An 18061-nucleotide genomic window follows, 5' to 3' on the forward strand; every position below is an offset into this window, starting at 1 on the left:
CTTGAGGGTGGATGCTCTCCTGCTGTTTTTGTTTTGCATTGCTGAAAATAAAAGTTGACCATGTTAAGTATTGATAACTTCCAAAATGCAATGTGTTACGACAAGATCACGAGTGGTCGTCACACTTCTGCTTTTAAACCTTGCTTTAGTCATTCACAACAAATATCGTTTTTAAAAACCATTTTTAGCATATTGTTATTCGACTTCAATTAAACTTACTTTCCATTTATTTGGACAACTAAGTCAATTCAACAGGTTTTTTTGAATGTCGGCATGGAATATTAACCAATGAAACTTGTGTGACAACAAACCCGCACAACACATTGGCAATGGGTGGCACAGTGGTTAGCACTGCTGCCTCACAGCGCCAGAGTCCCGGGTTCAATTCCCACCTCGGGCAACTGCCTGTGTGGAGTTTGCACATTCTCCCGCGTCTGCGTGGGTTTCCTCCAGGTACTCCGGTTTCCTCCCACAGTCCAAAGATGTGCAGGTTAGGTGAATTGGCCATGCTAAATTGCCCGTAGTGTTAGGTGAAGGAGTAAATGTAGGGGAATGGGTCTGGGTGTGTTGCTCTTCGGAGGGTCGGTGTGGACTTGTTGGGCCGAAGGGCCTGTTTCCACACTGTGTAAGTAATCTAATCTAATAAGCTTAAAAGGTGGGAGGTTGGGGAGGAGTGGTACTTAGTATAAGCAAGGAGATAAGGGCAATTGCAGATGGCAGTCTTTGGAGTATTTTGGAGTTAGGAGAGTGAAACCTAAGTCCTAACTGCATAGCTGTTCTGTTTACATAAGAGTGGTGGAGCTTGCAGATACCCTAGTTATCTCAAGCAACTGAGATTTGTGTAAGATGATTTCTCTTTGACCAAAGCTGTTTTGCTGAGATTGAGATTGTGATCAAGCGAATAGGAAGAGTTTTGGCATCCTTTCTGTGTTCAGTTCATGTAGCTCAATTCAAGCTACTGAGATATGATTCCTTTGTTTATTCCCAGTCTAGCTCCATTGTCTACATGCATAACCTTTCATCTTCCATTTGTGAAGTTATCAAATATGAGAAAAACATGAGATGCAAATAATTATATCTCTCTCCAGTTCAGTGCTGCTTGATTGAGATGATAATTCTGTGGCTGTAGATTTTTGTATATTCCATGTGTTTTGCCTGGGTTTATCAGGTGGTCACAGCAGCCTTATAACACTAGGGTTATGAATATTCTTTATTATCTTCAAGCTTTGTAAATTCATGTCACAATTTTGCCAGTTGGTGAAGTTGATCTTATTCAACATTTTCTATGCAGTTCACTGAGTGTATTGCCATTACCCACTCTATAAAGCAGCATTGTGTTTGGTGCATGATATGTACTAGTAGACCTGCAGGTCTTTGACCTTGTGAGTGGGACATTTCTCAAATTAGTGTGTCCTCCTTCCTTGACAATGAAGCAGCATTTGAGAATGGCATAAAGGAACCAGAGCAAAAACTAGTCAATGGAAAATAGGGGCGACCTCTCCATTGGTTGGAGTCATACCTAGCACCAGGTAAGATAATTTTGGTTGTTGGTGGTCAGTCATCTCAACTCCAGGACTCACTGCAAGAGTTCCTTGGTGTAGCATCCCAGGCCCAACCATCTTCAGCTGCTTCATCAATGATCTGTCATAACAGCAAAATTGCGCAATCAGCAAACATCCTCAATGTTCAACGCCATTTGCGATTGAGATCCTGAAGCAGTCAGTGCTAATATGCAGAAAGACTGGCTAACACCCAGACATGGACTAATAAATGATCAGTAATCTCACCAAATAAGTGTCAAGCAATATGATACCATATGAAATCTAAATCATTACCCCTTGACATTCAGCATTAATGTTGCTGACACACCCAGCTATCCTAGAGCTTACATAGATCAGAAACTGCACTGGACCAGCCATAAAAATACTGTTGACAAATAACTCACTTCCTGACTCTCAACGCCAGTCTGCTATCTTCAAGTCAGGAATGTAATGAATACTTTCCATTAGCTTGAATGAGTGCAGCTCCAACACCATCCAGAACATTTGGTTTATATCCACTTCATCACTTTGAATATTCATTTCCCCCAATATTGATACACAATGGCAGCAGTATCTACTATCTATAAGGTGTGGAGTGAGTAGAAAATGAATTCCCTGATTGATTGGCACTATTAATCTAGTCCAATCAGTCAGATATAAAAACAAGCATCAGGGGTTCTGTTCACACTGAAAGCTGGCTTTGAGAAAGCCAGATCAGTGGCAAGGACTCTCCACTTCTGTGTGTAAATAACCCATGACTTGGTGACGGGATCCTGGCATCTATGGAGTTATTTCAGGGTGCATTGCAACAACTCACCCATACTTGTTCAGTAGCACTTTATAAACCTCTGACACCTATCAGCTAGAGGAATCAGGACAGCAGATGCAGGAGGGCATTTACAAGTTTTCCTCAGCACTACAGGCACCATCCTGATTTTGAACTATATTGCAATTTCTCAGTGTCACTGATCCAAAACTCTGCAACTCTTAAAAGCAGAGTATATTTGCATCATATGGACTGTAGCAGTTCCAGAAGGCATCTTCTCAAGGGTAACTAAAGATAAGCAATAAATAATTACCATCCAACCAGTGATGCTCTTATGCCATGAAAGAGTGTTTTAAAAGTCTATGTGTGAATAGGTAAATGCCATAGTTTGAAAACTTATTCATTTACCATTGTTTATCTTCTAATTTTGCTCTGAAAAATACTTTTTGGTATGGCCTTTTTCCATCTAACTGTATTTATCTTTAATAGGTTTTTGGCTTTTTTTTCCTCCCTTGGCAGAAATTACTTCTTGAGTAATAAAATTTTCATTATGCTTAGTTCTGTGCTTAGTAAAAATGGTGTCTTTTCAGTTCTTGAGACCTGATCAGTTTGGGCTTTGTTAATGCAAGTTTAAAAACAAACCTTGCAATACTTAAATAATATTGACTTAACTGTTTTATTTTTGTATCATATTCCCATATTCTGTGGAATCAAGCCTAACATTAACTGCCACCTTTATAATATCCTGTTGGGAAAAATCTTTGTAATTGGTTTAATTACTTTCAAAATAGAGTACTACAGGCAGAACATACTCTTTTAATTAATATTCACTAACTGTACACAGAATAGCAGTTCATGGGAATCTGTTACAATTGAGGGATTTAATTGGTAAATTACAAATGCGCTGTCAAGTAAACTGTTACCTATACTTTGGTTATATTTATACTAAAGCCTAATGTTGGAACATTCTGAATCTCTAGACCAGAGAAAGGAGTGTAATAAAATAAGGGAAATTCTGTAACTTTTAAGGTTGTAATGCAGTAAATTGGCACATTGAGTCTCTGCACTTTGCCAATGGCCGAGTGATTTTGCTAGAACTTTTTTTTTCCTCTACTGTTGTCTTGGATAATATACTGTCTTTAAGTAAAGCCATTTGTTTTGTTTTAAGAGCAAACAATAGCATTGACACTCTAGTCATTCTGCATATTGAGTTCTCTTAAAGCTGTCCAAGTGGAAATGTACTGGGATGCATTTGAGACTTTGACATCTTTGTTTGTGTGACAACCTTCTCAAATAATGGGTTTTAACAGGTTATGTTGAACTTGCAGATGTATATGATGGACACCTTTTGGGCTCCAGTGACAGTCAAGTAAAAGAAAAGTCAACTATGAAGGCTATTTTTGCGAATCTACTTCCTGGAAACAGTTACAACCCCATTCCTTTCCCATTGTAAGTTTCTTTTGTTCTACCTACGCATTTTAAAGCCAAATGCAGTTGTTGGGTGGGAATGTCTATTTTAGTTTGCACGTCACATTGCACTGAAATTTATAGTGTAAATTCTGCAGTTGCCAGCCTTAAGCAGGGTTTAACAAGGCTACCAGTGAAAGAACAGATCAATTAAGAACCTGCTGAAACTACATCCTCACTAAGTGAGTCTGCATGGCCTTTTGTCTTAGGAACATATAAACCTGGCTAACTTAATACGATTTATGGAAGAGTATGGAAATTAAGTGATTAAGGAAGTTCTGAGAGAAAAGAAAAGAGGAGTTCTGTTGTTTTTGTTTAAACATTTTCAGCCTCTGGAATTGAAAGTTCTTCTAGTACAGTTATTTGGTGAGTATCTCGTAAATGACTAAGGTTTATTTTATTGCTAAAATTCAATGTACTATAGCAACTGATGGTAACATTAATAAAATATACCAAAAAAACTATAAAATTAAATAAAATAATATAATTAATCAGAATATATTAAGGAGGCCAAGATAGGTGATGTGTCACAGTTTTTCAACATATGGGAGTTCCTGGATGCCAATTTGGTTCAGAGTAAACAAATCTGCTGCAAGTGTCTGAAGCTCAAGCAGCTTCAACTCAGTTTGAGCTGGAGACTGAACCACAGACATTGTGACAAATCAGGGAGGGGAAATGTTACCTGGATTCTTTGTACCAAGAAGTGATCATATCTCTTGAGGTTGGATCATCTGATTTGATAGTAGCTCAGGGAGTAGAATGTGACTGAGAGGCAGGTAAGAGGACCCAGGGGTAGGAGTGCAGGCAGCTCACCCTTTGCAATTTTTCCAAAGAGGTTTGAGATTCTTTCATCCCGTTAGGATGAGAGTGAGGACTGCAGTGTGAATGTGCTAACTAACCATGGCACCATGATATAGGAAACCATTCAAAAGAGTATAGTAAGAAAAAAAGTAATGATACTCTGTTGGATTTTTCTGAGGAGCAAAACCAAGTTGTGGGTAAAGGGGAACCAGTGGATGTATTTAGATTTCCAGAAAACCTTCATTCGGTGCCATATTAAAGATTTTTTTTGTGGAAAATGAAAGTTCATGTTGACATTGATAGACTGACTGATAAGAAGCAGAGAGTAGATATAAATGTATCCTTCTCTGATTGACAAGATGTAGTGGATGGAATGCCACGAAGATTGCTGTTGGGATTTTAACTGGTCACACTGAGTATAAATGACTTGGATGAAGGGATAATACAAAATAAAAGGGAAGTACGTTGTGAAGAGGACACAAGAACGCTACAAAAATATAGCTGGGTAGATAGGTTAAGTTAATGTGCAAAAATGTGGCAAATGGATTGTAGGTTGGCAAAATGTAAAGTTGTCCAAATTAGCAAGAAGAACTGTATCTAAATGATAGGAGGTTGCAAAGCTTTGAGATGCAGAGAGATCTGGATGACCTAGTGCATTAATCGAACAAGGTTAATGTACAGCTGCAGCAAGAATTCGGAAAGGTAAATGAATATCATTATTTACCACCAGGGCAATGATTACAAAAGTAGGGAGGTTATGCTTCATTTGCACAGGCTCTCCTGAGACTGCATCTGAAACATTGTCCAGTTTTGAATACTGTAAGGAAGGATGTGGATGTGTTGGAAGCAGCTCAGAGAAGGTTTACTAGACTAATGTGTGGAATGGGGATTTGCCTTATGAAGAAAGGTTGGGCAGGTCAGCTTGTATCCATTGGAGTTTGGAAAAGTAAGAGGCAACTTGATTGTAAAAGATATGATCTTAAGTGGTCTTGACAGGATAGATGTGGAGAGGATGTTTCCTCTTATGGATGAATTTAAAACTAGGGGTCACTGTTTAAGAAATCAAGCATCTCCCATTTGGAACAGGTTTTAGACAAAATTGTTTCTCTCGAGGGTAATGGGGTTGAGTATCTTTAAAACTCTGAAAAAGTAATGGAAGTAAAATCCTTTCTTTATGGTAAAGAGGTTCACGTTAAACAAGGGCTGAAAGGTTATCAGGGCAGGTGGAAATGCAGATTTAAGGTTAATTATCCAATCACCCATGATTTTCTTGAATGGTTGAGGAGGCTTGATGGGCTGAATGGCCTATGCTTGCTCCTGTTATGTATGTTCGTATGTACTTTTTTTAACCTTGTGTTTTAAAGAGTAACCTTTCCGGTCCAGTCGATCACATTTTGAATTTCATTTCTAAATGTTGTGTTCCTAATTTGCAATAACTTGAGTGAAACCAGAATATGTTTGTGCTTTTCACTAATGCTTTAAATAAACAATTGTGAACAGTGATTACCCTGATGCAATGATCAAGCCTAATGTATCTCAACATGCGCAGTTTATGTTTAATATTACTTAAAAGCATAGTGCAATAAGAATTAGTGATAGAAACTCTCAACATGAAATATTGCTTGTTGCTCATTCACTTAAATAAAATTAATACAATGAAACATTAATTCCACTGTAGTTTTAAAGCATATTAAATACATGAAAAAGACTGTCTCGGTCTGTGGTCTGGGTCATGTGTATAAGTAACATATTAAATGATTTTGGTATGTGCTGTGAATTTTGAATTCTTTTATAGTGATCCTGACAAGCATTACCTGATGTGGGACCATGAACGTGTGCCAATTACAGTATGTGAGAAGGAACCAAGTTCAATCATTGCATTTGCTCTCAGGTACTGTACATGTTTTTTCTTAAAAGTATTCTTCCTTTTAGCATTTATTATGTCCATTATGTGAAGTCTGGACTTTAACATTTTAATGTTTTCTCTAGTTGTAAGGAGTACAAGAATGCTGTAGAAGATCTTGGAAGAGAATGTATGATGACTGGGAATGACGAAGGAGTACAACAGGCAAAGTAATTGGATGGGGGTGAAGTGGGAGCAAGTGAAGGAAAATTAGCATGGATCATAGCAGGATTTTGTGTTTAGGTTTTGTTTTTTTTAATGAAGCATTTTAGAATGTTTTATTACATTAAATATTGTTATGGCTATGGATTTCCACAATATTTGTTTGGTGTTGCTCAAGTCAAGTTCTTCCCCTTTTAGGTTGCTATTACAAATTTTTAACTGTTTAGTGATCTTTTATTCTTTCTCTGTAATGTCTTTCTTATGCAGTTTGATTGAAAGCTTTATTAAACCTTTGCTGTCTAGTTTCAATCTTCATTAGAACCAGCTGAACAAAATTTCTGAAATATTCCTGATTCCTGAAAAACACTGCAATGTTTCTGTACATTTCTACATATGAAAAGAAAAAGAAATGCCATGCATTTAACTTTTATATGTTTTAAGGAAATATTTATATGTAATGCCTCTCTTGCATTGGCTATATTTCAGTAATGCAGACAGACCGAAGGCCAATAGTCCTGCAAGACATTCAGAAAGCAACAGCAGTCAAGGAAATCGCAGTACAGAATCTGAGCAGACTTGTAAGTTTACTTTTAAAAGCAGACACAATACTTGCTTTGTAGTGTATTATTACATAAACAGCATAGCAGCACCACAGTTTTTTTAACTACATTGCTACCATTGGCTTGCTGCTTGTAGTTATTAGCAAAAGTGGATAGGAATTCATTTAGAAATTATAAAAAGAAATGTTCTTGGTCTTTTCTAGCAAGAAAGACACCTGGAGTTTTGTCATTTTTCCGAGGTTCAGGGGGTAAAAGCCCTGATCTGTCCATACAGAGAAAAGAGACTTTGCGAGGTGCAGATAGTGCTTATTACCAGGTCTCTCAAACAGGGAAAGAAGGGGCAGAGAATCCAGCTGCAGAGTTACAAGGTACAGTTAAGCGCTGGTCACTGACACACTAAACCTTATCGAACGAAAATTTGTGTGCCTTTTGAAATTCTACGTTGCTAATGGTACCTCTACTCACTTCATTCCAAAGTTTTTTTTTAAATTAAAATAATTACTGGAAGCAACTCTTTTTCCAGTGGGACTGTTGTGCCCCAGCTATGCATAATGAGAATCACTTTGCTCCAATCATTGAGTATTTACTGTGGGGTGTAAAAGGATTTTTTTCCTGAATGCTGCAGTTGGAGAATTTATTTGATTGCATAAAGGTTTAAAAGTTATTTTTGGAATCATCTGTTATAAGAAAATTGTATTTACAGGTAAAGTTAATAACCAATGTTACTAGCAACCCAAAAAACTTCATTTTGATTTCATGTATTCTTTCTCATGTTTGATTACCAGAATTTTTGAGTTGAGATTCTTTTTGCTATTAATTCTTCCCCATGAATTAACCCTTTAATAAGGGGTTATATTGGTTTATCCATTTGTTTAGTATTTGATGTCAGTTTAAAGATAGGCAAGTCTGCTAAACCCTCCGAAATCTGTGTGTAACAGACTTGCCTCCATTGAAGTACATTTTTCAAACAGACCATGAATTGGTCTTTAACAGGTAGTCTACTCCTGCGATCCTTTAAAAAGGAACAGAAATAGGCTATTCAGCCGATGAGCTTGCCCTGCCATTCTAGATTATGGCTGATAATGTCCCGAATGCAAGTTTCCCTCACTATTTGCTTACCCATGAATGCTATTAGTCTCCAGAAACCTATAATTTTTTGTCTCCAACCTGCTCAGTGATTAAGCTTCCACAGCCTCTGGGATATGGAATTCCAAGATCCATCATTCTCTGAGTAAAGAAATTGCTCCTCATCTTGACCTTAAATGGCCTGCCCGTTATGTTCCTGGAGGATATTGCCATGGCCATAAGAATTTTCTAAGTGTTAGCCTCTGATTGTTTCAAGCACTGGAGAGTACAGACCCAATTTTCTCAATTTCTCCTCAAAAAAACCTTGCCATCCCAAGGATTAACGTGATGAACTTCCGTTGAATTACTTCTATGGCAAGTATATTCTTTTCCATAAATAAAAAGTCCAAAATTGTACACAATACTCCAGGTGAGATCTTAATGGGCTGAGTACAATTGCAACAAGGCATCTTTACATCTCTACACAAATTCCCTTGAAAAGAATGTTAACTTGTAATTTTGCCTTTCTAATTGCTTGCTGTTTCTGCATGCTCGCTTTTAGTGACTTGTGGGTAAGGAAACCCAAATACTTTTAGGCACCCATACTTCTGCCTGTGTTTTTTTTCTCTACCAAAATGAACAACTTCACATTATATTCCATCTATTATGTGCAGCCTCTTGCGTCATTTTCATGTTCCACCTAATTTGCTGTCATCAGAAAATTTAGAAATATTCCAACTGACCCCAACATCTAAATCATTTACACCGACTATGAGCATTTGTGAACCTGGCAGTTACCCTTGAGGTACTTCCCTAGTAAGCCTGCCATCCTAAAAGTGATCTGTTTATTCCTGCTCTCTACTTCCTGTCTGTTAACCAATTGTCAATCCATACTTGTATATTTCCCTCAGTCTCATGTGTTTAAATTTTACTAACCGCCTGTGTGAGACCTTATCAAAAGCCTTATGAAAATCCAATACACTCACCCACTGGTTCCTTTTTGTCTATCTTGTCTATTCTACAAGTAACATCCTCAGAAAATGCCAAGTTTATCAAACATTGTTTCCCTTTCATAAATCCATGTCGATTCTTCCAATTTGCCATTATTTTCTAAATATTCTGTTATCCCCATCCTTTATAATAGATTCTAACAATATCCCTTCTATGGGCATCAAGCTAACATGTCTGTAGTTGTCCTCTCTTGCTTCTCCTCTTCAATAATGGAGTTAAATTTACTACCTTCAGTCAACAGGAATCTTTTCCAGCATCTATAAAATTACCACCAACGTATCCACTGCATCCTGTTTCAATACACTGGGCTGAAACTCATCTGGTCAAAGAGATTTATCAATCCTCAATCGAGTTAGTTTTCAAGTGCTGTCTCTTGCTCTATGTGAGTCCCTTGGCCGCCTAATGTTTCTGGAATTCTATACTGTCTTCTGTCAAGGCAGATGCAAAGTAACTAATTCTTCTCACTGTTCCCTGTTCTCCAATATAAATTCTCCTGTCCCTTGCCTATAACAGCCCATATTTATCCTTGCTCATCTTTTCCTTTCATATATCAATAAAAGCTTTACATGGTCCTCCTGTAGGTGCCTTGCTAAGTTGCATTCATCGTATCTTCCCCTTTGCCTGATCAGTATTTTGGTCCTCCTTTTGTGCATTAAACTGTTCCCAATCTTTTAGTTTACCATTATTTCTGGCTTTCTTGCAAACAACTTCATTTAATATAATACAATCTTTAGCTTCTTTCTTGACTATGGTGATTCGCCTTTCATTTCAGCTGTTTTTGCCTTAGAAGAATGTATATCTGTTGTAGATTTTTATAATTGCTTTAATGGTAGCCATTGATTATCCACTATCAAATGTTTAATGTATTTTTCTGGTATACCCTCACCACATGCCCCTCATAATTTTCTTTGGTCAGATTTATACTTACATTTGTTTACAGCAATAAATTTGTGCATGTACGTGTATGGTCAAAACATTAAGATCTCAGACATGTGGACCTGTGCACATCATAAATTGATTTGCTATAGAAAATTTGCTGGTCATGTTTTGGCCAACAGTGTAAAAGAAGTAGCTTTCACATTGTTGCAACCTTTAAGATTTGAAACCTGTAATATCAATGCAAAATATGAATAAAATGAGATCTTTTCCTCGGCGTCCAGAGACACAGTATCTGTGCAAGGCGATGTAACAGCATTAAAACTAATTTCAGAAGCATTGAATTTGTATGACAGTGATATCAAAATGAGAAATCAAGGTGTTCATCTTTACTGTAAATGATTTTCTGCAGAGCCAAAAGTAAGAAACAACCTTATTAACATGATGAACTTAAGTGCATGTTTGTGTATGTAAAGTTAATAATTTAACATGTAGTTGGTAAATCAAGATTAGAACCATTTTCTTCAAGTTCTAAACTTCAAATTCCTTCAGAGTACTTGCTATATTGCACAGCATGACTAATTGGCTTCTGCCACCACACAAGGAAACCAAGCAGTCTTGCCAGTTTTAGATTAGATTATCTACAATGTGGTAACAGGTCATTCGGCCAAACTAGTCCACACCGATCCTTCGAAGAGTAGCCCACACAGACCCATTTCACTGTGACTAATCCACCTAACTCTATGGGGAATTTAGCATGGCCAATTCACCTAACCTGCACGTCTTTGGATTGTGGGAGGAAACTGGAGCACCTGGAAGAAACTCATGCAGACACTGGGAGAATGTGCAAACTCCACACGGACAGTCGCCTGAGGCGGGAATTGAACCCAGGTCTCTGCACCAGTGCTAACCACTGAGCCACTGAGCCCAATTATGAAGACTGGAACAGCAAAAAAGATTCATAGAGTCATAGAAATGTACAGCATGGAAACAGACCCTTCGGTCCAACCCGTCCATGCCAACCAGATATCCCAACCCAATCTAGTCCCAACTGCCAGCACCCAGCCCATATCCCTCCAAATCCTTCCTATTCATATGCCCATCCAAATGCCTCTTAAATATTGCAATTGTACCAGCCTCCACTACTTCCACTGGCAGCTCATTTCATACCCGTACCACTCACTGTGTGAAAATGTTGCCCCTTAGTTCTCTTTTATATCTTTCCCCTCTCACCCTAAACCTATGCCCTCTAGTTCTGGACTTACCCACCCCAGGGAAAAGACTTTGCCTCTTTACCCTATCCATGCCCCGCATAATTTTGTAAACCTCTAAGGTCACCCCTCAGCCTCCAACGCTCCAGGGAAAACAGCCCTAGTGTGTTCAGCCTCTCCTTATAGCTCAAATTCTCCAACCCTGGCAACATCCTTGTAAATCTTCTCTGAACCCTTTCAAGTTTCACAACATCTTTCCGATAGGAAGGAGACCAGAATTGCTCACAATATTCCAATAGTGGCATAACCGATGTCCTGTACAGCTGCAACATGACCTCCCAACTCCTATACTCAATACTCTGACCAATAAAAGAAAGCATACCAAACACCTTCTTCACTATCCTATCTACCTGCGACTCCACTTTCAAGGAGCTATGAACCTGCACTCCAAGGTCTCTTTGTTCAACAACACTCTCTAGGACCTTACCATTAAGTGTATAAGTCCTGCTAAGATTTGCTTTCCCAAAATGCAGCACCTCGCATTTATGTGAATTAAACTCCATCTGCCGCTTCTCAGCCCATTGGCACATCTGGTCAAGATCCTGTTGTAATGTGAGGTAACCCTCGTCGCTGTCCACTACACCTCCAATTTTGGTGTCATCTGCAAACTTACTAGCTGTATCTCTTATGCTCACATCCAAATCATTTATGTAAATGACAAAAAGTAGAGGACCCAGCACCGATCCTTGTGGCACTCCACTGGTCACAGGCCTCTAGTCTGAAAAACAACCCTCCCCCACCACCCTCTGTCTTCTACCTTTGAGCCAGTCCTGTATCCAAATGGCTAGTTCTCCCTGTATTCCATGAGATCTAACCTTGCTAATCAGTCTCCCATGGGGAACCTTGTCGAATGCCTTACTGAAGTCCATATAGATCACATCTACCGCTATGCCCTCATCAATCCTCTTTATTTCTTCAAAAACTCAATCAAGTTTGTGAGATATGATTTCCCACTCACAAAGCCATGTTGACTATCCCTAACCAGTCCTTGCCTTTCCAAATACATGCACAACCCTTTCCCTCAGGATTCCCTCCAATAACTTGCCCACCACCGAGATCAGGCTCACTGGTCTGTAGTTCCCTGGCTTGTCCTTACCACCGTTCTTAAACAGTGGCACCACGTTAGCCAACCTCTAGTGTTCGGCACCTCACCTGTGACTATCAATGATACGAATATCTCAGCAAGAGGCCCAGCAATCACTTCCCTAGCTTCCCACAGAGTCCTCAAGTATACCTGATCAGGTCCTAGGGATTTATCTACCTTTGCCAGTTTCAAGACATCCAGAACGTCTTCCTCTGTAATATCGATATTTTGCAAGATGTCACCATCTATTTCCCTACAGAGTATATCTTCCATATCCTTTTCCACAATAAATACTGATGCAAAATACTCACTTAGTATCTTCCCCATTTTCTGTGGCTCCACACAAAGGCTGCCTTGCTGATCTTTGAGGAGCCCTATTCTCTCCCTAGTTACCCTTTTGTCCTTAATGTATTTGTAGAAACCCTTTGGATTCTCCTTAATTCTATTTGCCGAGGCTATCTTTGTCCCCTTTTTGCTCTCCTGATTTCCCTCTTAAGTATATTCCTACTTCCTTTATACTGTTCTTAAGGATTCACTCGAACTATCCTGTCTATACCTTACATATGCTTCCTTCTTTTTCTTTACCAAACCCTCAATTTCTTTAGTCATCCAGCATTCCCTATACCTACCAGCCTTTCCTTTCACCTTAACAGGCATATACTTTCTCTGGATTCTCGTTATCTCATTTCTGAAAGCTTCCCATTTTCTAGCCGTCCCTTTACCTGCGAACATCTGCCCCCAATCAGCTTTTGAAAGTTCCTGCCCAATACCGTCAAAATTGGCCTTTCTCCAATTTAGAACTTCAACTTTTAGATCTGGTCTATCCTTTTCCATCACTATTTTAAATCTAATAGAATTATGGTCGCTGGCCCCAAAGTGCTCCCCCACTGACACCTCAGTCACCTGCCCTGCCTTATTTCCCAAGAGTAGGTCAAGTTTTGCACCTTCTCTAGTAGGCACATCCACATATGAATCAGAAAATTGTCTTGTACGCACTTAACAAATTCCTCTCCATCTAAACCTTTAACATAATGGCAGTCCCAGTCTATGTTTGGAAAGTTAAAATCCCCTACCATAACCACCCTATTATTCTTACAGATCTTCTTACAAGTTTGTTTCTCAATTTCCCTCTGACTATTAGGGGATCTATAATACAGTCCCAATAAGGCGATCACCCCTTTCTTATTTCTCAGTTCCGCCCAAATATCTTCCCTGGATGTATTTCAGGGAATATCCTCCCTCAGCACAGCTGTAATGCTATCCCTTATCAAAAATGCCACTCCCTTTCTATCCTTCCTGTAGCATTTGTATCCTGGAACATTAGACTGCCAGTCCTGCCCATCCCTGAGCCATGTTTCCGTAATTGCTGTGATATCCCAGTCCCATGTTCCTAACCATGCCCTGAGTTTATCTGCCTTCCCTGTTAGGCCCCTTGCATTGAAATAAATGCAGTTTAATTTATTAGTCCTCCCTTGTCCCTGCTGCCCTGACTGTTTGACTCACTTCTGTTCTCAACTGTACCAGTCTCAGATTGATCTCTTTCCTCACTATCTCTCTGGGTCCTACCCCGCCACCTTACTCATTTAAATCCTTCCAAGTAGCTCTAACAAATTTCCCTGCCAGTATATTAGTCCCCTTCCAAGTTAGGTGCAATCCATCCTTCTTGTACAGGTCACTTCTACCCCAAAAGAGATTCCAATGATCCAAAAACGTGGATCCTTCTCCCATACAGCAGCTCCTCAGCCATGCATTCATCTGCTCCAGCCTGATTCAAAATAATTTTCTTGGAAGAATTTACTTTTTTCGAGGGTAATGTACATGTTTAAACTATTTTTACAGTGGGTAAAAAATCTAAATTCACTAAAACTTTTAAGCATGTTGGCAATAATTCTAGTAAAAGTTGATAAATTTTTAATAGGGCAGACAGATCTAAGGTTCTATGGTGAGTATAATTTTCTCATTGGATTGAATAGAATATGCTTTGTATTAAATGAAGAAAAACTTAGGTACGATGTTAGCTAATTACAGATTTTGGATTTGCAGCTATAATGGGTTAACCTGTGATTATCATTGCTATGTAATTTCACACTTACTTTTGTTGCAGTAACAAAAATGCTGATACTGGTCATCAAAATCAGATTTATAAACACAGAAATGTGTTTTTAAGATTTTTAATACATCACTTACTTACATGAATTATTTATGTTAATTTGGATAATGTGTAGAAGTAGATTGTTTGCTTGATCTGACCAACAAAATATTTTTAGCTTCATATTGTCTCCAAAGTGTGCCTCCCAATGACTGTTGTAATTAGGAAGTAAAGGTTAAAGTAAGGCTTTGTCAAATTTCAGATTTGTGATGTAATTGCAAATGAGATTTCAGGATGATGTCATCCATATCCTTATGTTCTTCTCATAAATTTTTGGTGAAGTGAAAAAAACTAACTTTAACTATTGTTTACACAGACTATACTGAGCTATATGCTGAAAAGAGTTTAAAGTTCATTAGCCCATATTCCCAAAGTGGTTCAGTGTTGTTTTATTTTAGATGATGGTGATGGAGACAAACAAAAGAAACAACTTGGAAACCCACATGTAGAACTTCGTAAGTGTTGTTGACAATCTTTTGAACTTTGTAGAGTATATTTCTTTATTTCAGTGCCATATTCATTTTTTATTTATATATTTAATGACTAACTGTTTTCATGTACTGCATGGTTATGACTCAGAGATACAAATCAAGATGCTTCAAGTTAGCAGCAATTTTAGCTGACTTCAGTATAAGGAATGTATTTGCCTTGAATGCCTCCAAGCAAGGGAAAGAAAGAATGGAACGAGCTTCTTGCATCTGATCACTTTCCAGCATTTTTATTTATTCCTTCATGAAATGTTAGCCAGTCTTTGTTGCCCATTCGTTATTGCTGTTAAACTGAGTGGTTTGCCAGGTCATTTTCAGAGGGTAGTTAAGAGTCACTGTGGATCTGGAGTCGTAGGTAGGCCAGACTGGGCAAGGACATTAGTGAAGTAGATGAAGTTTTACAATCAATGGTAATTTCAGATTTTATTGATTGAGTTTAAGTTCCGTTGGCTACTGTGGTGGGATACGAACACACAGTCCACAGTATTAACCTGGGCCATGGGATTACTAATATTGTGATATAACACTATACCAGTGTCTCATTTTAATTGCCCTTGAGGAAGATGGTGGTGAGCTGCTGCCTTCACCTGCCGCACACTGTCTACTGCAGGTACATGCATTGTGTCCCATATCAGTGAAGGAACAGTAATATGATTACAAGTCAAGATAGTGTGTGGATTGGAGGCAAAACTCAGGTGGTGTTCCCATGAATCTGCTGTCCCTTTCCTTTGAAATGGAGCATATGTGATTAGAATGTGCTCGTGAAGGAGCTGGTGAACCTCTGAAGTGCGTCTTGAATATAGTACACACTGGTGTTACTGTATGTTGGTAGTGAATATAGTACACACTGGTGTTACTGTATGTTGGTAGTGAATATAGTACACACTGGTGTTACTGTATGTTGGGAGTGAATATAGTACACACTGGTGTTACTGTATGTTGGGAGTGAATATAGTACACACTGGTGTTACTGTATGTTGGGAGTGAATATAGTACACACTGGTGTTACTGTATGTTGGGAGTGAATGTTTAGGATAATGAATGGATTGCCAATCAACTGTGCTGCTTCAGTGTCAACGACCTTGAGTGTTGGAGCTAAGTAATCTAGGCAAGTGAAGAATATTTCATAACACATGTTATTTGTGCCTTACAAATTGTGAATAGCCTCTCAGCAATTAATTGCCACAGAATTCCTCATACCTTGTAGTTACTTATTTATAAAGTGAATCCAGTATTTCATGAACGGTAGTTAGTAGAAGATACAGCAATGGTAATACCATTGCATGTCAGGAGAAAATGGTTCGGTTCATGCTTGTTAGACACGGTCACTGATATTTTCCAGGTCTTGCTGCATATTGACACACTGTTTCAATATCTAGGGAGTTGTGAACGATACTGAACATTGTTTGCTGATAATTGTACATATTCCTTTATAACTTTTTGAAGAAATGGAAGTCATTGATTAAATTTTTGAAGATAGTTGGGGGCCTTGGACACTACCCTAAGGAACTCCTGCTGGGATGTCCTTGGACTGAATATGATTGATCTCCAATAACTGCCACTATCTTTTATCTGTGCTTGGCATGACTCCAACCAGTTTACCCCAATTCCCATTGACTAGTTTTGCCAGGGCTTCTGAATGCCCCATACAGGCACTTGCTGCCTTGATGTCAAGGACAGTCACTCTGACCACCCTTGTTGAATTTGGCTCTTGTTTACATATCTGGACCAAAGCTTTCATGAGGTCTGGAGCCAAGTGGCCCTGGCAGAATCCAAATGAACATCAGTGAGCAGATAATGGCTGTGTGATTGCCACTTGATAGCACTTTCAGCAACAGTTATGAGTGAATGAATTAATCTTTTACCATAAAGGAAGAGAATAAATCTGACCGCAATTTCCACTGAGCAAGATGATTATTTGTTTATAACAATGTTTCTTTAAATGCTTTTGTACAGAATTTTCAGATGCCAATGCCAAGTTTTACTGTAGAATTTATTATGCTGAAGATTTCCACAAAATGCGAGAAGTGATTTTGGCTAGTAATGAGGAGGACTTCATCCGATCACTGTCTCACTGTGTGCCATGGCAAGCCCGAGGAGGCAAATCAGGAGCAGCCTTTTATGCTACAGAAGGTAAAAGAATTTGTTGGTTCAATGAAATGAACTAAGATTCAATGAGACTTTTTTTAAACATAGTGTGTGAATAATTAAAATGTCAGTTACTGATACACTGTTCAAAGTTTCAATGTCAATACCGCAAAAGTACACTTCAGATAACGTAAATATCAAATAGTAGCAAATTTCTATTTAACTCCATTGTTGAAGAATTGCAGGTTTACCAAACTGGAGACTGGAAGAGTATAAAGCTTTTAAATTTGGGATCCTTGGAATCTATAATGTATGTGTCAAAACTATACTACTTATGAACTGAGACCATCACGTTTTACAAAATTTCCAGGTTTAAATTTCCATTGTTTTCTATTGAATCTTTAAAATTATAAGTTGCATTTCCCTAATTTCTTTCTTATACTGTGGATGGATAAAATAATATATGCTAATTTAGCTGTTTTAATGCGTAGCAGCTACCATTATTTGTAGGCAAACACAGAAACTAATTTGTGTATATCAAGGTCCACACAAGCCGCAAAAAGGATAAGTAACCATTTGATTGTAGAATGAATATTTGTCACAATGTTGGGCAAGACTCTGTTCCTAGAATGGTACCATGTGATTTATTTATTTATTTGTGATTCAAACAATCACAAAGTGATTGTACCTGCATGTATTGAGAATTGGTGGAAAATGGCTGTGTCCTGTGCAGTTATGTAATTGTAGATGTTGGGATAAAGAGACAGGAATTCAAAATATTCATAGTGTACTTAGAAACAAGTTAATTTGTGAAATGGCGTACAAAAGG

General features: G+C 38.3%; 1 protein-coding gene across 3 annotated transcripts in view; it reads left to right on the plus strand.

The window, feature by feature from the left end:
• The window catches only part of pikfyve (phosphoinositide kinase, FYVE finger containing), a 148429-nt gene that overhangs the window by 120538 nt on the left and 9830 nt on the right, over window positions 1–18061 (plus strand). For 2 of the 3 annotated variants that reach the window (XM_087988726.1, XM_087988728.1), the window contains 7 exons: window positions 3636–3756; window positions 6371–6466; window positions 6565–6648; window positions 7127–7218; window positions 7404–7568; window positions 15055–15111; window positions 17101–17277. In XM_087988726.1, coding sequence (XP_087844852.1) covers window positions 3636–3756; window positions 6371–6466; window positions 6565–6648; window positions 7127–7218; window positions 7404–7568; window positions 15055–15111; window positions 17101–17277 — 792 coding nt within the window. The remainder of the gene's footprint in view (window positions 1–3635; window positions 3757–6370; window positions 6467–6564; window positions 6649–7126; window positions 7219–7403; window positions 7569–15054; window positions 15112–17100; window positions 17278–18061) is intronic. The other variant, XM_087988727.1, reaches the window with a different exon arrangement.

The sequence above is a fragment of the Chiloscyllium plagiosum genome, unplaced genomic scaffold (genome assembly GCF_037043375.1).
Source record: "Chiloscyllium plagiosum isolate Xiang-an unplaced genomic scaffold, Cpla_swu_hap1 HiC_scaffold_7, whole genome shotgun sequence".
In the NCBI taxonomy this organism is placed as follows: domain Eukaryota; kingdom Metazoa; phylum Chordata; class Chondrichthyes; order Orectolobiformes; family Hemiscylliidae; genus Chiloscyllium; species Chiloscyllium plagiosum.